Below are 18,734 nucleotides of genomic sequence, written 5' to 3' on the forward strand. Positions count from 1 at the left end.
CGGTCATTTGTCCACAGAATTAGTATTTTCTGTACAGTGAATGGCACGTAGTGCACTATATAGGGGACAGGGAACGATTCAAACAGTGTAACTATGCTTTCCATTGAGGAAAAAAAGAAGTCTGGTTTTGCGCTGTGTCACGCTAACCACCGCACCTCACACACACTCTGCTCCGGTCCAGAGACACGATAGCACGGAGCGGATCACATGCGCGAGTCGGCGCAGACCACAAAATGTATCGGAGCTATTTGAATTCTACACAGAATGCTATATTTTATAGCAATATGGATGAGATTGTGGCTGGCATACCCTGTCAAATGAGGCTTTACGGAGCTCAACGGCTCTGAATGGCTCTAGCCCAAGCTGTGATATAAATCAATGCTATTGGCTATTTTAAAAAGGGGTGGGGCTGCTTGATATGTCCCGCCCTGTCTTCCTGTTTCAGTTAAAATGACGTCAACACATAGAGTAATGCTGCGTGTTTCTAAGCATTACAGGGGACCTTTAAAGGGATAGTTCACCCAAAAATGAAAATTACCCCATGATTTACTCACCCTCAAGCCATCCTAGGCGTATATGACTTTCTTCTTTCAGACGAATACAATCGGTGTTATATTAAAAAATGTCCTGGCTCTTCCAAGCTTTGCAATGGCAGTGAATAGTGGTACAGATTTTGAAGCAAAATAAAGTGCATCTATCCATCATAAAAAGTATTCCACACGGCTCCGGGGGTTAATATAGGCCTTCTGAAGCAAAGCGATGTGTTTGTGTAAGAAAAATATCCATATTTACACACTTTATAAACTGTAATCTCTTGCTTCTGCTGACTCATTTAGTATATGTGGATATGCAAATTAGGCCCTGTCTCCACTCAATTTCACCAGCCTGATCCACTTTCACTCAGTTAACTTAAAGGGATAATTCACAAGGATCTGAACATTATTTACAACATTATTCTATATATATATATATATATATATTATTATTATTATGAAATGATTTACAGTTCAATAGTAGTAGAGTGATATTTCTTTACTGATTTGTTTACTTTTTATAATTTAATTAAATAACAATAATAATACATGAAAATAATACTATAAAATATTAATAGTAAAAAATTCCAATTTGTTATGCCTGTTTTTTAATGAAATAATGCATACAGTTTAGGGCTGCACGATAAATCGCATGCGATATTTAATGCGCATCTTGTCAGTAAAGCCGCTTCTGTAATCAGCGGTAAATCTCCATCACGTGCGTGCTTTCACATGAAGCAGCATTTACTACACAGAGCCGTTGTTCACCGACAAGCTGCGCAAAACCACGATCATATATGTGATCAACCACGATCATAAAATACGAACATTTTCATGAATTCGAAAGTTTACGTCAGAACGGCTTTACGAACGATTTACACAAAAATTCGTTCTGCTCGTGTTTCATGAATGAGGCCCATTGTATTCAAGGACTGTCTTCCTCCAGTGCAATAATCCGACCTGGTTAATCCGACTCTCCCCTGGTTAGCACACAGAGATTAAATTACTGCAGTCAAAGTGACCGGGCAACCCGCGGCAGCACGAATAAATACTATGCAGGCCTGTGAGGGCGCACAACAAAAACACTGCATTCGTGCACCTTGTACTATACTGTATGTTATGGCAGATGGCACATAGGTTCATATTTATATGTCCAGAAGGCATTTAATATAACTAACTAAAAACCTGAGAGCAAATCCCTTGTGTGGTGAATGAAAACATGCATGCTTGGTGATGCAAGTGGCTGCAGACTGCGAAGCAGTCCCACCGTTTACCATCAAACACACGTGCATGACCACAGACGCTGCAAAAGCACTGCATGTGGGGTAACGGAAACCCCCATGTTCCTTCATGCATTAAACAAAAACCTTTGTTTAAGTTTTTTCAATTTAAGCATGAAAGAACTCATCCAAAACACCTTCAGGGCATAAAAAATACTGCTTTTGCAGTGCATTCTGACTCTGCTTTTAGAAAAAGAGTGAATAATAACAAAACCACCATCAGAGCACTATTGCTCCTCTAGCTACAACAAAACATTTATGCTTGGAAGGAAGACCTGTTGGAAAATCCAGTTTAAGCAGGAAGGAACACGGTAGCTGGTTTCTAGCTGGTCCAAAAGCAGTTTGACCACCTTAAACTGGCATTTGTTCTGGTCCAAGATGGTCAACCAGCTAGTGATCATATTGAACCATTTCAAAATGGATTTTACAGTTGTTTGTTTATTATTGATTGTTTACTAGTTCTTTGTTTAACAACAAAACAAGAGGAAACTAATATATTCAGGTTAAAAACAAGCATTTACAGCATTAGATCTCCCTTACACACAATTTACTATGGTAACCATACACTGTAAAATGTTTATAATTATTATAATATAACATCTTTGTTTCAAAGATCATTTCATTTAACTTGTTACAATATTTTTGTTATTTATACTCGAATGTATGGGCTTCAAATCAATTTTCTTTATTCATAATTCAATTCGAAGTGGTCAAAAGTGTTTGTTTTATTTTTTTACTTTGTTATTTAAAAAGGAAGTATTAAAACTGTACTGTTGTTGTATTGTTATTAGCAACCACTGCCATCAAAATAAATAAATAAACAAACAAACAAACAAGAGACAGAAATATACTGACGCTGTTTGAAAGTAACGTTAATCACAAATTAATAGCTGTAGTCCCTGTTGAAACCAATATCATAAACCAGTCTAAGACGATTTAGGCCAAATTGGTGTTCAACAATAAGTCCCCAACCACCTCTGTAAAACCAGCAAACCAGACCAACCCGGGAGACCAGCATACCCATCTGAGTTGTTTCAAGATCGTTATTTCAGTAGCGGTAATAATAACTGCAGTAACTAAGGTGAAACTATGGTTACTATGGTGAATTCTCGTCAGTGTTTTCGATAACAGCCGCATGTCAAAGCCAAAACAAAAGTTACTCACGTCCCGAGCACCTCCTTGAATTCAAACATCTCCTTGATATTATCGACCTGCTTCTTCCACGAGCAATCCCCGCCGGCCTCTCCGTTCTCCCGAGCCATGGCAGAAAAAAACCGTAGATGGAGACTTGAGCGCTGGAGCTCCCCGGAGATTTTCCCCGCTTTCCCACGGTGCACTTCCTGCCGTCTGCTTCTCTTTCTTCCCTCGCCTTCCCGGGTCGTACCGTTAGCGAATAACCCCGGTGAGGATCTCCCGCGTGCGCTCGTCTCCCTCAAGCAGTTTAAACGTTTTGACGTAAATAGTTCGGAGAGGCGCGTGCGTGCGTGTGTCACCTTTGCGGAGTCTTAACGGCACCGGTGTGGGTTTATTCCGCCCCGCGCGGCTGCTGAACGTTGATCCCGCGCGGACTGATGCGCTGCATACGTTGTTATGGCAATGAGGAGAGAGAGTGAGTGAATGAGGATGAGGAGGAAGATGCTCTGCTCCTCACCGCGCGACCTGACAAGGAGCAAATTCATGAGAAATATGGCAAGCTGTTTTAACATTCAACTAACACGCACGTTTTTTTTATGTTATGAGCACTTACTAGTATTTTTAATGAATAAAATTAAAATAATTAACGTTGCTACTAGTCACTATCCCAGTTGCAAGAAGTAAATATTTACTACTGGTAATAAATTCCAAACAGTATTCCAATTGCTACTGGTACCTATTCCAGTTATACTAGTACTGATTATTTAGATTGATATATATATATATAGAGAGAGAGAGAGAGAGAGAGAGATTTAAATCGGTATATATTCTGGTTTTTACCAGTATCTGGTTTTTAGCACCCTTTTTACCTCACTAGTAACTCTTTTTCTTTACTTGTTACACATAATGGTTATTCAGAATGACTACTTTATAAATCTTTTTTTTACATTCAACATTAAGTAAGCATTTACACTTGTTTCAGATAATGTGTGTATCATACATTAGTGTTTACCATACAACTAAGAATAGTGTTCATCAGAAGTATTACTACTTAAATTTCAATCAAAAATCTTACTAATAAGACTAAAATGTTATTAGTAATAAATGTATAACACTGGGTGTTTAATATGTACTAGTGTCTATTCAATTAAGTACTTAAAAATGTGAATAACTGATATGTGAACCACAGATCCTCATAGAAGTCAGTGGCAAAAATGACAATTCTGCTACTTTTAAAAATGAAATAAGTGTGATTATGATAGTGGCAAAGGAATAAGTACTAGTATGACATTATAAGTGACAAGTGACTACTTAGGGGGAAAAAATGTGTATTGTGGAAGGAGCCATGAAATAAAATTGACTTGAAAACTGAGTTTAATAGAGACTAGTCACTATTGAAATAAGTACTAGTATCTAAGGTATAGTTAATGAAACTGAAAAATATAGTATTGGATTGTTTTCTAGTACTTAAAAATACATTCTAGTAACAAAGTTCTAAGGAATAAATGTTAAAATGGCTTGCCATATAAGAGAGACGAGAGGAGGAGGAGGAGGAGGAGAGACCGTGTGGCCGTGTGGATTGTTCGCATTGCACCAAAAGCATGCTCAGGTCCAACTGAAAAAGGCATGCATCTGTTCAGATCAATTATTTTAATAAAGTCTAAACTCTCAGGGTACCCCTGTAGGAAATGAAAGAGAGGTCATTTCAATATAGATGCATTATGGGACATGGAAGAAGAAGATATTAATCATTGTTAATAGTTACTGCATTTTAAAGCAACAAAGTCAGTTGGTTAGGCAAAATCAAGGTAAAACAACACTTTGGCTACATATGGTGGCACCTATTAGCAGGCTAATGATGATAGTAGTGCACAAACTAGCTTCAGAGTTCTAAACGTGCCTGTGTTAATAAATAAAGTGCACTTAAAATGAATGTATTGCTATTAACCAACACATCAAGACTCAAATACAAATAAACACAATTGTGCAGTCATAATAACATCATTTACCTTAAGGTCAGCATGCTGCCATGTGACTTGATGACAAAGATGGTGACTGAAGTATTTACAGGGACAACCTTTGCCATTTTTCCCAAAAAAATTAGGCCTATTCACCTACTGTCCCTTAAATGTCTACACCCCCCATAATTCAGCAACATTTAAGGGTTAAAAAGCATGTTTAAGAACAAGTTTTAATAGTAGGATCAAAGCTTGCTTGACACGTGCATGATGTGGATGTCAGATTGGCTGCATGCGGTTCACGCTCATCAATACAGTCAGCGGCGAGGACAAAATGAGTGTGTGTGTGTGTATCAGTCAGCTCTGCTGTAGTCTACCACTCATGAGTATTCCAGCTGCAAACCACTGCAGTTTCTCAGCTCTGGAAAATCTGTCCCTCCCTTTGCATTATGTCTCTCTCTTGTCCTCTTTCTCTCTTTACCAGCTCTTGAGTCAGCAAATCTAAAGTTTGATCTGACAGTCAGTCACCACTAACCCCCCACCACTCCTTCCCCCCTCCTTCCTCCCTCCTTCCTAGAAGATATTTCTCCTCTGATTCCAGAGTCCATTTGTGCATTTGTGTTGTCAGTCATTAGGAAACATTCCCAAAACATGCAACCCAGCAACCGCGGACAAAAAGTGCTAATGAAGACACCTTGATGTGCAGGGCTCGTTGGTAGTTGTTAATTTGTTGCTAGTTAAATTCAAATGAACATCTCGTTCGTCCTATTATTACATACATATCAGTGCAAATACACCAAAGCGAGAGAACTCTTTGGGAGAAAGAATATTCGGTAACAATATTTACAATAAGGTTTAACTGGTTAACTTTAGTTAATGCATTAATAATCACACAAGTGGCAGCAATGAACATGTTTCAAGCATTTACTAATTTTGGTCAATGTTAATGTAATATATAATTATACTACTGTTTATTGTTAAATTCATGTTTGTTCTTAATTGATTTACTAACGTTCATTTATACAACTTGCAGTGTTAAAAATGTATTGGTATTGACTAACGTTAACGTACAGAACCTTATTGTAAAGTGTTAACAAATAATGTGCATATTGTGTATTCCTATATTTAAATCAAGACTGTAATTAACAGGGTTCCCAAATCTTTTGACCAATTTATTTCCATGTCTTTTCAATGAACTGTCAGTCATTTATGATAACTAGAACTAGATTTTAAAAGTTATTTTATACAGATTGCAATTACACAATTTCTTGAGGTTGAAGTATTTTAACGCTGAACTAGAAATGGGTAGTATATGCACAATACAAACTTATATGCCGTTTTAAGATTTTATTAAATTCAATTCGTTTTGAAGGCCTAGGAATTAAAGTAAATATTAAGAGAAAGTTTAAAGGTATTCCAATTTCAGCTTAATCTTGTAACACAGTTATTTATTATTTGGCGCCCCCACGTGGATGCTGAAAAAATCGGTTAAACAAAAATTTAGTTTGGTCTCATTATGGAGATACATAAATTTTAAGATGGTATAATTTACACAGAAACTTTTTTTTTAATTAAAACTTTTTTTTATTACTTCATAACAGTTTTAAATCTATTGCACTATGAAATTTATGTGTGCGACCACTACTGCAGATAGAAAGCATAAAAATGTCTTCTGCAATACAGAAGTGTGCATATTAGCTGAGCATTTGACAGGGACTTTATTGGTAAGCACACATCCCATTATATACAGCAAGGAGACCTTCCTACAAAGCTTGGTACCTCAATTTAATCTCAACCCTGAAGTAGCCAATCAAGATCTTCCAATTCACTTGAAAAATACAGACAGGTCTATTCAAACAGGATTGGAAGTAAACTGCAGGAGGCAGTAGCAAACTACTAAGGTCCCTCGCCTTCTTCATCAGACTCCTCCTCCTCCTGCTGACCCTTCTTCTGCAATTACAGAGAAAGGAAATAAATACAAGTGTAAAAATCAGTCAAATTTCTATTTTGATTTTGTTATATTTAAAGGAATGGTTCAGTCAAAAATGAATATTTGCTGAAAATTAACTCACCCTCAGGCCATCTAAGGTGTAGATGAGCTTATTTCTTAATTTAAACAGATTTAGAGAAATTTAGCTCAACAATGGATCCTCTGCAGTGAATGGGTGCCGTCAGAATGAGAGTCCAAACAGCTGATAAAAACATCACAATCCACATGACTACAGTCCATCAATTAACTTCTTGTGTAGTGAAAAGATGCATGTAAGAATCAAATCCATCATTAAGGCTTTTTAACTTTAAACCATTGTTTGATCTGTGCATATTTCCTTCCTGATTCAGACTAGATGACTTTCACTGGAGAAAGCTATATTACAGATAGAGGACTCATGTTAATGATGAATTTGTTTCTTACAAACACGCAGCTTTTTGTTTCACACGACATTGATTGATGGACTGAAGTCGTGTGAATTATTGTGATGTTTTTATCAGCTGTTTGAACTCTCATTCTGACGGCACCCATTCACTGCTGAATGAGCAATTGACGTAATGCTAAATTTCTCTAAATATGTTCCAGTGAAGAAACAAACGCATCTTGGATGGCTGAGGGTGAGTAAATAAGTGAGTGTCTTATGTGCATGAATGTTGCCAGTGTGATAGTTTCCTCTCTTTTTCTATAGAGGTCCTTGTCTCTGTTGTTTTTATCCCCATCTCACTCACCAGCTTAAGAAAATCAATGAGCTTATAGGCATCTTCCCCTGTGGTCAGGTCCAGGAAGTCTCGTGGGATTCTGTAGGACAGACATGGGCTGGGCTGCACAGTGACTTCACTGGTGGTGTAACGGAATGCAGGTCCATCCTAATAAAATACGATACGCATGCCATTAATATAACAGCACATTTATCTTTTAAAATACAGGCAGTGCAATACATATGAAAAGGGAACAACTACCTGCAGTGCTGTGTCTTCTTGCATTTGATTGGCTGTGAGATTTTTGCCAGATGTTAGCTCCTCCCACGTGAAAAGCAAAGAGTCCGTGACTTCACCAAATGAGTTGAAGTCAATCAACCACACGCGTCCCTTTAGAAAGACAAACTTTTTTATAAGCATGTGCAAATATTTTCATAATTGTTAAAGATTCAACTCAAACCTGCTTACAACAACTGGCTTGCATTGGAGCTACATTTAGTACCATCCATTGCTATGCAGTAAATGACACATTTAAATGTGAAATTTGCATTCATAAAAGCTTACTGAGCTGTCTCTGTAAACGTCCAGGACGACTAAAAGAAATAAAGAAAGAACACTTGTTAATGCACATATGTAACTTTTTAAAAACAAGACAAATATTTTCTGCCTCTCCACACTGATACACTTACAGTCCTCGTCTGGGAACTGGTATTGAATGTGATCTCTAAAGAATTCCAATATCGCGGAGGAGATGCTGTCCTCTTGTTTGGCGATGTGCTGGTAATGTTGTGTGTAATCTCTCTGACTAATTGCTAAAAAACAAACTTGATCTCAGTATGTAGATTATCACATGCACATGAGGTCAGAGAGGTGCTAGGACAATGTTGTCAGACGTTCTGTTTGAAATGTTCTACTTATTTCCATTGCATTACATACATTATACAATACATTCACTTAAAAGCATTATATTTAAAACAGAATACACACATCAAGTTAACAAATGCACAATTTTCATACCGATTACTTTGTTCTCTTTCACAAAGCAGCGGAATTCCGCTCCTGGAATGAGCTCGCTCCATTTTCTCAACACCAACTGCAAAAAATGAGTCCCACAGAGTAACAACATATTATTTATTTGGGAGATATTTAAGGGTTATTCATTGGGTTTCATTATGACATAATACAATACAATAATATAATATACATTTATATACACGTCGTTATAAAGTTGTTGTTTTTTTAACATTTTTTTGAAAGAAGTCTCTTATGCTCTTTTGCATTTATTTGAAAAATACAATAAAAAATGTAATATTGTGAAATATTATTACAGTTTCAAATAACTGTTTTCTATTTATATATGTATATGATGCAAAGCTGAATTTTCAGCATCACTACTCCAGTCTTCAGTGTCACATGATCCTTCAGAAATCATTCTAATATGCTGATTTGCTGCTCAAGAAACACTTCTCATGATCAATGTTGAAAACAGTTGTGCTGTTTAATATTTTTTTGGAAATTGTAATACATTTTTCCAGGAATCTTTGATGAATTGAAAGTTCAAAAGAACAGCATTTATTTGGTAATATAATATTATTAATATAACAATATAATATAAGTTTGAGTATGTACGAATACGTTTGGCGGTTTTATTGTGATTCTGTACCTCATAGTTTATGGTTGGGTCTGGAGAATCATCACTACAATGGAGGAATCTGACAAAACAGTACAAAATTATTACTTCAACCAACTGCTTTCTTGAATTTCTTGAGAAGAAACCCCAATCACATGGAGCATGATGGGAACTATGAATATCAGCATTTATGAACCTGTGAGCGGTCAGAGATCTGTGCGAGACACTTACGGCTGTGTGAGGTCATGCGTGATGAAATCTGAACTTTTGAAAAGGAGGAAGATGTCGCATAGACTCTGACACTGTAAGGAACTGTTCAGGGCAATCCAGTTAGCGTCCTGAGAGGAAGACCGAAAGATGAAGGATATTGTGAGTAGTATGTATTCATGTGTATGAAATGCGATTGTAAGTAAAGTCTTCTCACCCGAGGGGCGCTCCAGTTCAGCTTTGGGAAGACACACCCACCTAGAACATTTATTGCCTCTTGCACCCTTATCTTGAACTCTGGGAATTCTGGAGCCTGAAAAAGACTCACACAGTTTAGTACCTGCACAAGTGTATGAGGTGACAGCTTTGGTTGGCTGCGAGGAATCAGACGCACCGTAACTGCTGTTGTAGTTTCATCATCAGTCCACTGGAAACCAAAAGCATGACATCAGGAAACTGGCTGGTTGTTTAAGAGATAACTAAACGTATTTCACACAACCACACACATACCTGAATGTCCTCCTCATCCGAGTCACTGTTATTGGTCTGTGTTTGTGAATTGTTGTTCTCACTATAAAGAGAGACAATCAGATATTGATTATTTATTTAATAACCAGGCAACACAAAAGTCAAGTCGCCTTTATTTATATAGTGCTTTATACAATACAGATTGTGTCAAAGCAGCTTTACAGTATTAAACAGGAAAATAGTGTGCCATAATGCAGGAGGATGTTAGTAAACACTCAATTTTAAAGTCAGTTCATCATTGAGTCAGTGATGTTATCGTCCAGCTCAGTTCAGTAAGTGAACAGAAAGAGTTGTTATAATTTATTCAATACCAAACTTTTGCCCAAATCTCACCTGCCAGAAACCACAAGTGTCCCGTCATCTAATAAATAATCAATTACATTTTGAGGTATAGGTAGAACCAAGCTGCGAAAAAAAGAAAATAACCAAACTTAATTACAACAGCACTGACATAACTATATTAACAGTACAGATAACTATATTAACAGCACAGATAACTATATAAACTCAAAATCAAAGATTTTAAGCGTATAGTACATAATTGTCCTATATCTTCCTATATATAATGTACTATAACAAAGCTTAAAATCATTTGAGTTTATATAGAAATATATATATATAGTAACGTTACATTGATGGAATCACATTATAATGCAACTGCTAACGCACGATTTTGTGGACTTTCTGAGTTTTCCCGATCTTTATATATTATCAGTCTGCGCAAATAACTCTCTTACCTCTTAATAGTGTGTTTCTTGAATAAAGGATACCAAACAGAAAACTGACAGTTTACAACCTGCTCTTTCTTCATGCTGCCAGAAACTTACACTGGTAATCTGCGCAACCTCGAAAACATTCCGCCATAACGATAGTATCAATAACTACAGTTCCGGCTCATAGCCCTGCTTTGTTTTGAAATGAATCTGTAGTTCCATACTTCAAGTGGAGTTTTGTGTTCAATTATATCAGTTCTTCTTGAATATTAGAGACCAGGTTGACAATATAACGTTTACAATGATCCACTGCACAAGAGGAGGAACGGTTTTAGCAGCACACAAGTAGGCAGACACTTACTGAGCATGTGACTACTTGGAAGAAAACTAACTAAACTGGATGGATCACTGCGATTTATTTGACATACTTTAGGATTTGTCTGGTACGTATTCCACTAATTGAAACTACTTAGAATGATCTCCCGTTACTTTGTTTATGTATTAACTAGACTAGCTGAAATAGACTGTGGTCATCATGACAGCATCAGGCTGGGTGTACATACAGGGTGTACGTTAATTACTTAATTTATGTTATACGTGCAGAATTACTGTAGCTGTTCCAGTGCTTAAACATCCCTGCTCGCCTGCACAACATGAGCTCTCCTAAGAAAGCGACTACTGAACCTCATGTCATCAAAGAGGAAGTAAGAATCTGTCTTAAAGTGATAGTTCACCCTTAAATGAAAAACTGTCATCATTTGCTCACCCTCATGTTGTTCGAAACCTGGATGAGTTTTTTTATAGTGCATTTTTCCATGAAGTGAATGATGTCATTTTTGCCTAGCAGTACTTGTTTTTCACAGAGGAAAAATAAAATCGTATGGAAAAGGAACAATATGAAGGTTCATTTTTGTGTGAACTATCCCTTTAAAATAATGTAATTCTTAAGTGTTGTGCTTAAAGTACTCTGTACACATATGAATAATGTGTTCTTGTTAGCTGATAGCGAGTGGAAAATGGGTGAAGCTTGAGAAGACCACATATGTGGATCCCTCTGGAAGCACCAGGTATTGATCTGTGATTGTGTGTGAATGATGTGAGACCTTTGACCTCTGGACTGAGTGGACATGATGATACTCGCACTGATTAGAATGATCTTGTTTATTGTTGCTTTCCGTTAATCAACCTAAAACATTTTTTCTCTTTCATTTTCACATGAATAGATATATTGGTAGGTGCTTGTATGCACAATATGATCTTAATGCATATTTTTGTCTCCTCAGAACAGATATTATTCAGAAAATATACTAAAATACATTTTTTTTAAAGATTTTTATCAGTACTATAGTCGTTTCTTGTATGTTTTTGTATAACAATTGTTTCTTAAGAAAATGTTATACTATTGTAAATGATGTATTGAAATGATATTGTTAATGTTGCCGTGAATATTGCCATTGTTGCTGATATGGCGTTAAAACATAAATAAATAAATAAATAAATAAATTGTCTCCTCAGAACATGGGAAACAGCAAAGAGAACAACCCGAGTCGCAGACAGCGCTGCCGATGGTGTGTGTGTGCAGTCTCATGCCTGCTTATTTGAACCAGTGTGTATGCTTTAATGCTCTATATTTATTAATATGTTTAAATTCATCTTAAGGTGTAGCAATCATAGCCCTTGGCGTTAAAACATAAATAAATAAATAAATTGTCTCCTCAGAACATGGGAAACAGCAAAGAGAACAACCCGAGTCGCAGACAGCGCTGCCGATGGTGTGTGTGTGCAGTCTCATGCCTGCTTATTTGAACCAGTGTGTATGCTTTAATGCTCTATATTTATTAATATGTTTAAATTCATCTTAAGGTGTAGCAATCATAGCCCTTCTGAAGAGGACTCTGCATAAAGACTGTGTCGTAATGGTGAAGCAGTTTCGTCCACCCATGGGATGCAACACACTGGAGTTTCCTGCAGGTCTGATTAGCCAAAAAAAAAAAAAAAGACCCAATATTACCTAATTTGATGATGCTGAGTTCAATAAAAACATTCCAGTTTTTCACAAAATAAGAATTAAGATTTTTCAAATGATAAATATATCAGCTTTAAAGCACTTATCAAAATAACAGAAGCAGTCAAATGTCTAAAGTTTGAATGACAAAAAGAAGGATTAAAAATGTATAATTTAACTGTTCAAAAAAGTGGAAATCAGGATAAGGCATAAAATAATGTCTTCAGAATCATTCATACATTTGGAAATTGGCAGAGAATTGAAGAAATAATTCTAACCAGGCTCAGAGGAAGAAAAGAACCAGTTTTTTTTCTTTCTTTTTTTTTTTTTTTTTGCAGTTTTCAGGTGATGGAGGGATAATATAAGACTTATTCACTTTACAAATAGTTGTCGAAAACAAAAATACTGCAAAATCTCATCATATTTTGTGAAAAAGTGTGATGTGCTTGAGCAAAACAGACACTATTTTTTGGAATCAGTGCCTCAGAATTAGTAAGAAACAAGCATCGGATTCATTCAGAAAATATGATGTAAATATGCAAATATGACAGTGTAGTTATTGATTATTCTCTGCGTGAATATTTCAGGTCTGATAGATGACAATGAGAGTGTTGAAACTGCTGCTTTGAGAGAACTAAAGGAGGAAACGGGTTACAAAGGAGAAGTAGTGGGCATCACCTCAGGTACAACTGCTTTAATGTGTGTGTATACCTGACAAAATGTATATAACCTTGCATATTTGAATGTCTCATCCTCATGTCTTTTAGTCACGTGTTTAGACCCGGGCTTGTCTAACTGCACCACACAGATGGTGATGGTACATATCAATGGAGATGACATTGAAAATATAAACCCCACTCAGCAGCTGGGTGAGTGAAGGAGCATCAGGAAGCTTTTTTACTAATATTTCATCACAGAACCATGTTATTAATGCTGACCAAATAGTTTTCTTTTGTCTCCATTGTGCTGTCTAGGTGATGGAGGTACGTATTTGTTTTCTAATAAAAATGTCAACATTGATTTGTGTTTTTTGTTCTGAAAGCATATCATTGCTTGTCTCTCAGAATTTGTGGAGGTTATTCTTCTACCGCTTGATGAATTTCAGCAAAAAATTGATGGTGAGTTCTTGCTAATGAGAAATACACAAATCTTTAGTTTTTAATGATATCTGTTGGATATAAATAACTGTATTGCTAAAGAAAAGTGCGTAAATAAATGGCCTGTTTATTCATTATGATTTTCAGTTTGTTAGGTTTTGCTTTGGTGTGCTAAACCTGAATTGTTCTTTTTTGTTATTTTTATAGAGCTGCTGCAGAAAGAAAAAATAGTGGTGGACTCCAAGGTGTATATTTATGCCATGGGAATGTCCCAGGCCTTCTTTAAACCCAGAGAGTTGCCTGTGCTGAAGCAGTGAGATGCACAAATCTCTCAGCTGGAGTACACTAAAGACAGACAAAGTTTGTGTGCTGTCACACACTGTGTATGGAAGCCTGTTTCTGCAATGGGATTAAAAAAATTATAATAATAATAATAAAAAAGGGAAATTGCGACTTTTTATCCCACAATCCTGACTTCTTTTTTTCTGAGGAAAAAAAAAAGTCAGAATTGTGCGATAGAATTTTGAGAGATAAATTCGCAATTCTAGTGAGATATAAACTCAAAATTCTGTCTTTTTTTTTTTTTTTTTTTTTTTTTTTTTTTTGAGTTTACATCTCATTATTCATTTTTTTGTTTGTTTCTGTCATGGAATATTAAAAAAGGAATTGCAAGTTTATATCTCACAGTTGTGAGAAAAAAAAGTCAGAATTGTGATTTATAAACTCTTTGTGAGATTAACAAGTCACCGTTTTTATTATTATTATTATTTTTTATTCCATGGCAGAAACGGGCTCCAGAAACATAGCTGTGATGAAATCAACCAATACTTGACCATGACCTTAGTGTTTTGCCACGGTTGCCTGAACATTCCTATAAACTAACAGTTATAACAACTTACTTGATTAACAGGTATTCAGCATTTGCACTGTTTTAGAATGTAATAATATGAATATATAGGATTTGACCAAATGTAACAAAGTATTGGAAACAGAAAATGTAGCTTTTTTTGCTCTTCTCTGTGAATGTTTTGCGTGTGTCCTGTCTGCTGTTGACCTTTAATAATAAATTATATTTATAGGTCATACGGTAAGTGTCACAGAAAGACTTCTCATTAGGAAAGGCACTTTGTATTTTGATCAGATCTTGGCATAAATAAATTAAATTATTTTTTTTTTTTTTTTTTTTTTTTTTTCTCTGAATTTTGAGTTTACATCTCATTATTCTGTTTTTTGTTTGTTTCTGTCATGGAATATAAAAAAAGGAATTGCAAGTTTATATCTCACAGTTGTGAGAAAAAAAAGTCAGAATTGTGATTTATAAACTCTTTGTGAGATTAACAAGTCACCGTTTTTATTATTATTATTATTTTTTATTCCATGGCAGAAACGGGCTCCAGAAACATAGCTGTGATGAAATCAACCAATACTTGACCATGACCTTAGTGTTTTGCCACGGTTGCCTGAACATTCCTATAAACTAACAGTTATAACAACTTACTTGATTAACAGGTATTCAGCGTTTGCACTGTTTTAGAATGTAATAATATGAATATATAGGATTTGACCAAATGTAACAAAGTATTGGAAACAGAAAATGTAGCTTTTTTTGCTCTTCTCTGTGAATGTTTTGCGTGTGTCCTGTCTGCTGTTGACCTTTAATAATAAATTATATTTATAGGTCATACGGTAAGTGTCACAGAAAGACTTCTCATTAGGAAAGGCACTTTGTATTTTGATCAGATCTTGGCATAAATCTAGTAAAACTGACCCCAAAAGTGTGTTTTTGATGTACTGTAGCTTTGTTTTCACATAAGATCAGTAGCAGATTATTATACGTTGTGTATCCAGTTGTCCAAAGGCCTGCAATGTGCAGGTAATTCTAAAAAAATTACAGTTTGTGCTGGAAGATGCATATTCAATGCTGTTTACCTAAATAACTATTATTTTTGTCTAATAAATTTGACAGTTTAAATTTTGCATGTGTGTGTGGTTTTGTCTCTAAATGGATAATTCTTGTAATTCTTCCTATAGATGTGCTCCCATTTACTTAGAGTGTAATCCAAATGGATTAACAAACCCAACTTTGATTTCTTTCTAGGGTTTATTGGTCATTTGCACATCTTACGAAACTTGGCACAGAAAGTTTGTATATTTATATTTACATAACTATAAAGAATTAAGAAATCCATACAGTATATTATGTAAATTATGAATTGATTAGAAAAATGTAATGCATTTATAATTTGTATTTTGTCGAATTTATACAAATTAGTATGCTATTATAATGATTCCTTATTTTAAAGTCGAATTATACTTGTCTTAAGTAAAATCGAAATCTAAACGAAAGTAACCCTTTACCAACAAATAAGCTTTTTTTCCGGCTGGAACACATTAAGCATGTTTTAAAAAGTTATTAGAGCCGAAAATGTAAATATAGCCACGTGAGGCTACATTAAACATTTAGTTGTTGTTTTTTTTTTTTTGTTTATTTATTTATTTTTACAAAAAAAAAATGATTTTGTACAGCTGTGATGCTTTTGCTATACAAATGAATTAGTTTTTTATATTGTTGTTATTATTTATTTTGTTGTGGACAGGCACGAAGTTCTAACGGAAAAGTGACGTAGTTCCGGGGTCCTGAATATTAAACACTTTTCGCGCCAACATTGAAACAACAGCTGCTACGTTTGATCCAGCACAGCAATATTTAATCGCTTCATTTGAAAACAAAGCGAAGAAAAGCTATCGAAATCAACATGACAGGTAAGCTCAGCAGCGTCTTAGTACAAATGCTAGGCTAGTTTATCACTCTGTTGAAATAAACCATAGTTAAGTTAGGTGAGAAATGGAAGTTGCTGCAGTTCCTGGTAACGTTAGAGCAAGACGTTTAAATCTCTGTTTTCTAGCAAAATATATTTGTCTGCTTTTGCCGTATCACTAAATACAACATAATGTATATAAGTTTAATATATTGCTAAATTTGTATAGTCTATAGTATGTTCCTGTACTTTATCTGATCATATATTTTATATGCAGTGCATGTGTATTTTAAGCATAGTCCACATGACAGTCAACATTATACTGTTTATTGTATCTATATATATTTATATGGTATATTATATATGATCCTTACAATCCTTACTGTTAGCTAAATGTGAAGTATACTATATTATACAATTTTATACGTGTATATATAAACATATTATAATGTTATGCTATGTAAATATTACTGTATGTAATTCGATTAAATGAATCTGCGTTCATGTGTCTGATATCAGAGGAGGAGAATCTGGACATGTTGCTGTCTTTATTTGCGGAGAGTGAGAGCCAGGAACAGGTGACTCCCGCCGCTGGAGAGGGCAGTGATAATCTGGACGACCTCTTCGATGAGGATGATGACGGTGATCCCTATGTTGAGCCGGAGGAGGAAGGGGAAGATGACGTGGCACCTGGGAACTCCAGCTCAGCTGAAGGGGACAGTGACTTGAATAAGGAAGATCTGGAGGGTAGAGCTCTGTAGTTATTCTAGGCATGATTATTTATGTGCAGGTTATGCACGTATTGTGTGCTGATCATAAGTGTATTTGTCTTCCAGCTGAGCTGAAATTAATGCAACAGAAGGTGCAAAAACTACAGCAGCAGCTGGAGGCCTCACAGAAAACCACACAGCCTGAAAACAAACCCTCCGTCCAGAGACAGACAAGCACTAAGTCCTTAACAACACCTCAGGGGGTTTCGAAAACACCCCCACCAACAGCACGGGACAGCGATGGCTCTCCTCCATCAGATGTCACAGCAAAGCTGAAAAACAAGCAGAGGACGGCCCACCAACACAAAGCAGGTGAATGTTGCAGTGATCCTTTTTGCTTTCAAAAATGGAACTATTTGAAATGTATGAAAATCATATGAACTTTATTTTTGTAAACAAGCCACCTCAGAAAGGCAGACTTCTACTGGTCAGAGTGTGATCAACTGCCCATCTCAGCCAGTAAGAGACGCTGCAAAAGTAAACCGCATGTTGAAGTCACCGCTGTCTCTCAAGACTCCTCCCGCTGTGAGTCAGGCCACGCCTCGTCCATCGGTCAGTCAAGAGGTTGCCGTGGAGAAGTTCTCAGGTCTCAGACTCAGGTCAGTGTACTGTAAAGTGGGCTTTTTGAAATGATTAATATTGCTTTAATTGATTTTATTATATGGAAAACAAATAATTTAAGTTGTTAATTTGAGAATTAAACCGTCAATTATTGTAATATGCTGATTTGGTGCTGAAGAAATATTTTTTATTATTACCAATATTGAAAACCGTTTTTGCTTCTTAATACTTTTGTGGGAACAGTCATAAGCTACCATTCTAAAGTTTGCTGTAAGTAAGATTTTAAAAAATCAAATAAAATAGAAATTGAAGATGCATTAAATTGATCAAAAGTGACAGTAAAGATATTTATAATGTTACAAAACATTTCTATTTTAAATAAAAGCTGTTCTTTTGAACTCTATTCATCAAAGTATTCTGAAAACTATCACGGTTTCCACAAAAATAATTTTTCAACGTTAATTACAAGTACTGTACTAAATACTTAAGCACCAATAATGATGGATAATAATAGGTTGTTTGCACATGACGGCACTGATGACGCACGCAATGCAGCTGGAGAGCAGGAAGTGATTTTTCTCTCCATAGGAATCACTAGCAGAAACTCAAAATGCCAGTGTTTTGCGTTGTTTATGGATGCTCAAATCGGACAAACCGAGAAACCACAAGGAGCTTTTATCGTGTACAAAAATGTGTGGTTCATAAGTGGGGAAAAGTCAAGAAATTGATTGAAAAACGCAGGAAAAAGTGGCTTGTAAACCTGCATCTGCGGTCGGGAGGAGCGAAGCCGGATAATGCTCGTGTGTGCAAATGATTAATATAAGATATAATAATATATTAAGATATTAATAAAGAAATATATAAATAGATA

The 18,734-nt window shown here is 35.7% G+C and overlaps 4 protein-coding genes across 11 annotated transcripts in view; 2 read left to right on the plus strand and 2 right to left on the minus strand.

Annotated features, from left to right (window-relative positions):
* LOC107743755 (calcium/calmodulin-dependent protein kinase type 1D-like) overlaps positions 1-3,406 on the minus strand; it is a 62,177-nt gene extending 58,771 nt beyond the window's left edge. The window contains exon 1 of the mRNA XM_016557157.1: positions 2,978-3,406. Within this exon, the coding sequence (XP_016412643.1) occupies positions 2,978-3,075 (98 nt within the window). The 5' untranslated portion in view covers positions 3,076-3,406. The remainder of the gene's footprint in view (positions 1-2,977) is intronic.
* Positions 1-14,192, plus strand: part of LOC107743836 (ADP-sugar pyrophosphatase-like) — a 79,754-nt gene extending 65,562 nt beyond the window's left edge. Inside the window, exons 1-10 of one of the 4 annotated variants that reach the window (XM_016557269.1) lie at positions 11,001-11,114; positions 11,275-11,375; positions 11,671-11,738; positions 12,187-12,239; positions 12,535-12,642; positions 13,264-13,359; positions 13,444-13,545; positions 13,651-13,659; positions 13,741-13,794; positions 13,981-14,192. In XM_016557269.1, the coding sequence (XP_016412755.1) occupies positions 11,325-11,375; positions 11,671-11,738; positions 12,187-12,239; positions 12,535-12,642; positions 13,264-13,359; positions 13,444-13,545; positions 13,651-13,659; positions 13,741-13,794; positions 13,981-14,090 (651 nt within the window). In that variant the 5' untranslated portion in view covers positions 11,001-11,114; positions 11,275-11,324 and the 3' untranslated portion in view covers positions 14,091-14,192. Of the gene's footprint in view, positions 1-11,000; positions 11,115-11,274; positions 11,376-11,670; positions 11,739-12,186; positions 12,240-12,534; positions 12,643-13,263; positions 13,360-13,443; positions 13,546-13,650; positions 13,660-13,740; positions 13,795-13,980 lie in introns of those variants that run through there. The other 3 variants (XM_016557283.1, XM_016557276.1, XM_016557292.1) reach the window with 3 other exon arrangements.
* On the minus strand, positions 6,605-10,837 carry LOC107743784 (cell division cycle protein 123 homolog). Of its 4 annotated transcripts, none has more exons than XM_016557210.1 (13): positions 10,786-10,837; positions 10,292-10,363; positions 9,941-10,001; positions 9,825-9,857; positions 9,648-9,743; positions 9,455-9,561; positions 9,257-9,305; positions 8,611-8,686; positions 8,283-8,405; positions 8,158-8,186; positions 7,852-7,983; positions 7,624-7,761; positions 6,605-6,855 (listed from the first exon to the last, which is right to left on the minus strand). In XM_016557210.1, the coding sequence occupies exons 1-13, from the start codon at positions 10,812-10,814 to the stop codon at positions 6,802-6,804; spliced, it is 999 nt and encodes a 332-aa protein (XP_016412696.1). In that variant the 5' UTR covers positions 10,815-10,837; the 3' UTR covers positions 6,605-6,801. The 4 variants fall into 4 exon arrangements, with proteins under 4 accessions (XP_016412696.1, XP_016412689.1, XP_016412674.1 ...); XM_016557203.1 differs by having other exon boundaries at positions 6,605-6,852; positions 10,696-10,818; XM_016557188.1 differs by having other exon boundaries at positions 10,696-10,818.
* Positions 14,193-16,396: 2,204 nt separating the features above from the next.
* Positions 16,397-18,734, plus strand: part of LOC107743741 (protein MCM10 homolog) — a 10,496-nt gene continuing 8,158 nt past the window's right edge. The window contains exons 1-4 of one of the 2 annotated variants that reach the window (XM_016557138.1): positions 16,397-16,536; positions 17,052-17,279; positions 17,369-17,614; positions 17,703-17,901. In XM_016557138.1, the coding sequence (XP_016412624.1) occupies positions 16,530-16,536; positions 17,052-17,279; positions 17,369-17,614; positions 17,703-17,901 (680 nt within the window). In that variant the 5' untranslated portion in view covers positions 16,397-16,529. Of the gene's footprint in view, positions 16,537-17,051; positions 17,290-17,368; positions 17,615-17,702; positions 17,902-18,734 lie in introns of those variants that run through there. The other variant, XM_016557145.1, reaches the window with a different exon arrangement.

Source organism: Sinocyclocheilus rhinocerous, unplaced genomic scaffold, assembly GCF_001515625.1.
Source record: "Sinocyclocheilus rhinocerous isolate Xijiao unplaced genomic scaffold, SAMN03320098_v1.1 scaffold551, whole genome shotgun sequence".
Taxonomy (NCBI): Eukaryota; Metazoa; Chordata; class Actinopteri; order Cypriniformes; family Cyprinidae; genus Sinocyclocheilus; species Sinocyclocheilus rhinocerous.

Bases quoted from the DNA above. Each gene is read 5' to 3' on its own strand.
- LOC107743784 (XM_016557188.1), bottom strand. From the start codon at position 10,769: ATGAAGAAAGAGCAGGTTGTAAACTGTCAGTTTTCTGTTTGGTATCCT. The intron at 8,187-8,282 runs GTAAGTGTATCA...TATTTCTTTTAG, and splicing joins CCAGTTCCCAGACGAGGACT to TCGTCCTGGACGTTTACAGA. The intron at 7,762-7,851 runs GTTGTTCCCTTT...GTATTTTATTAG, and splicing joins AAGACACAGCACTGCAGGTA to GATGGACCTGCATTCCGTTA.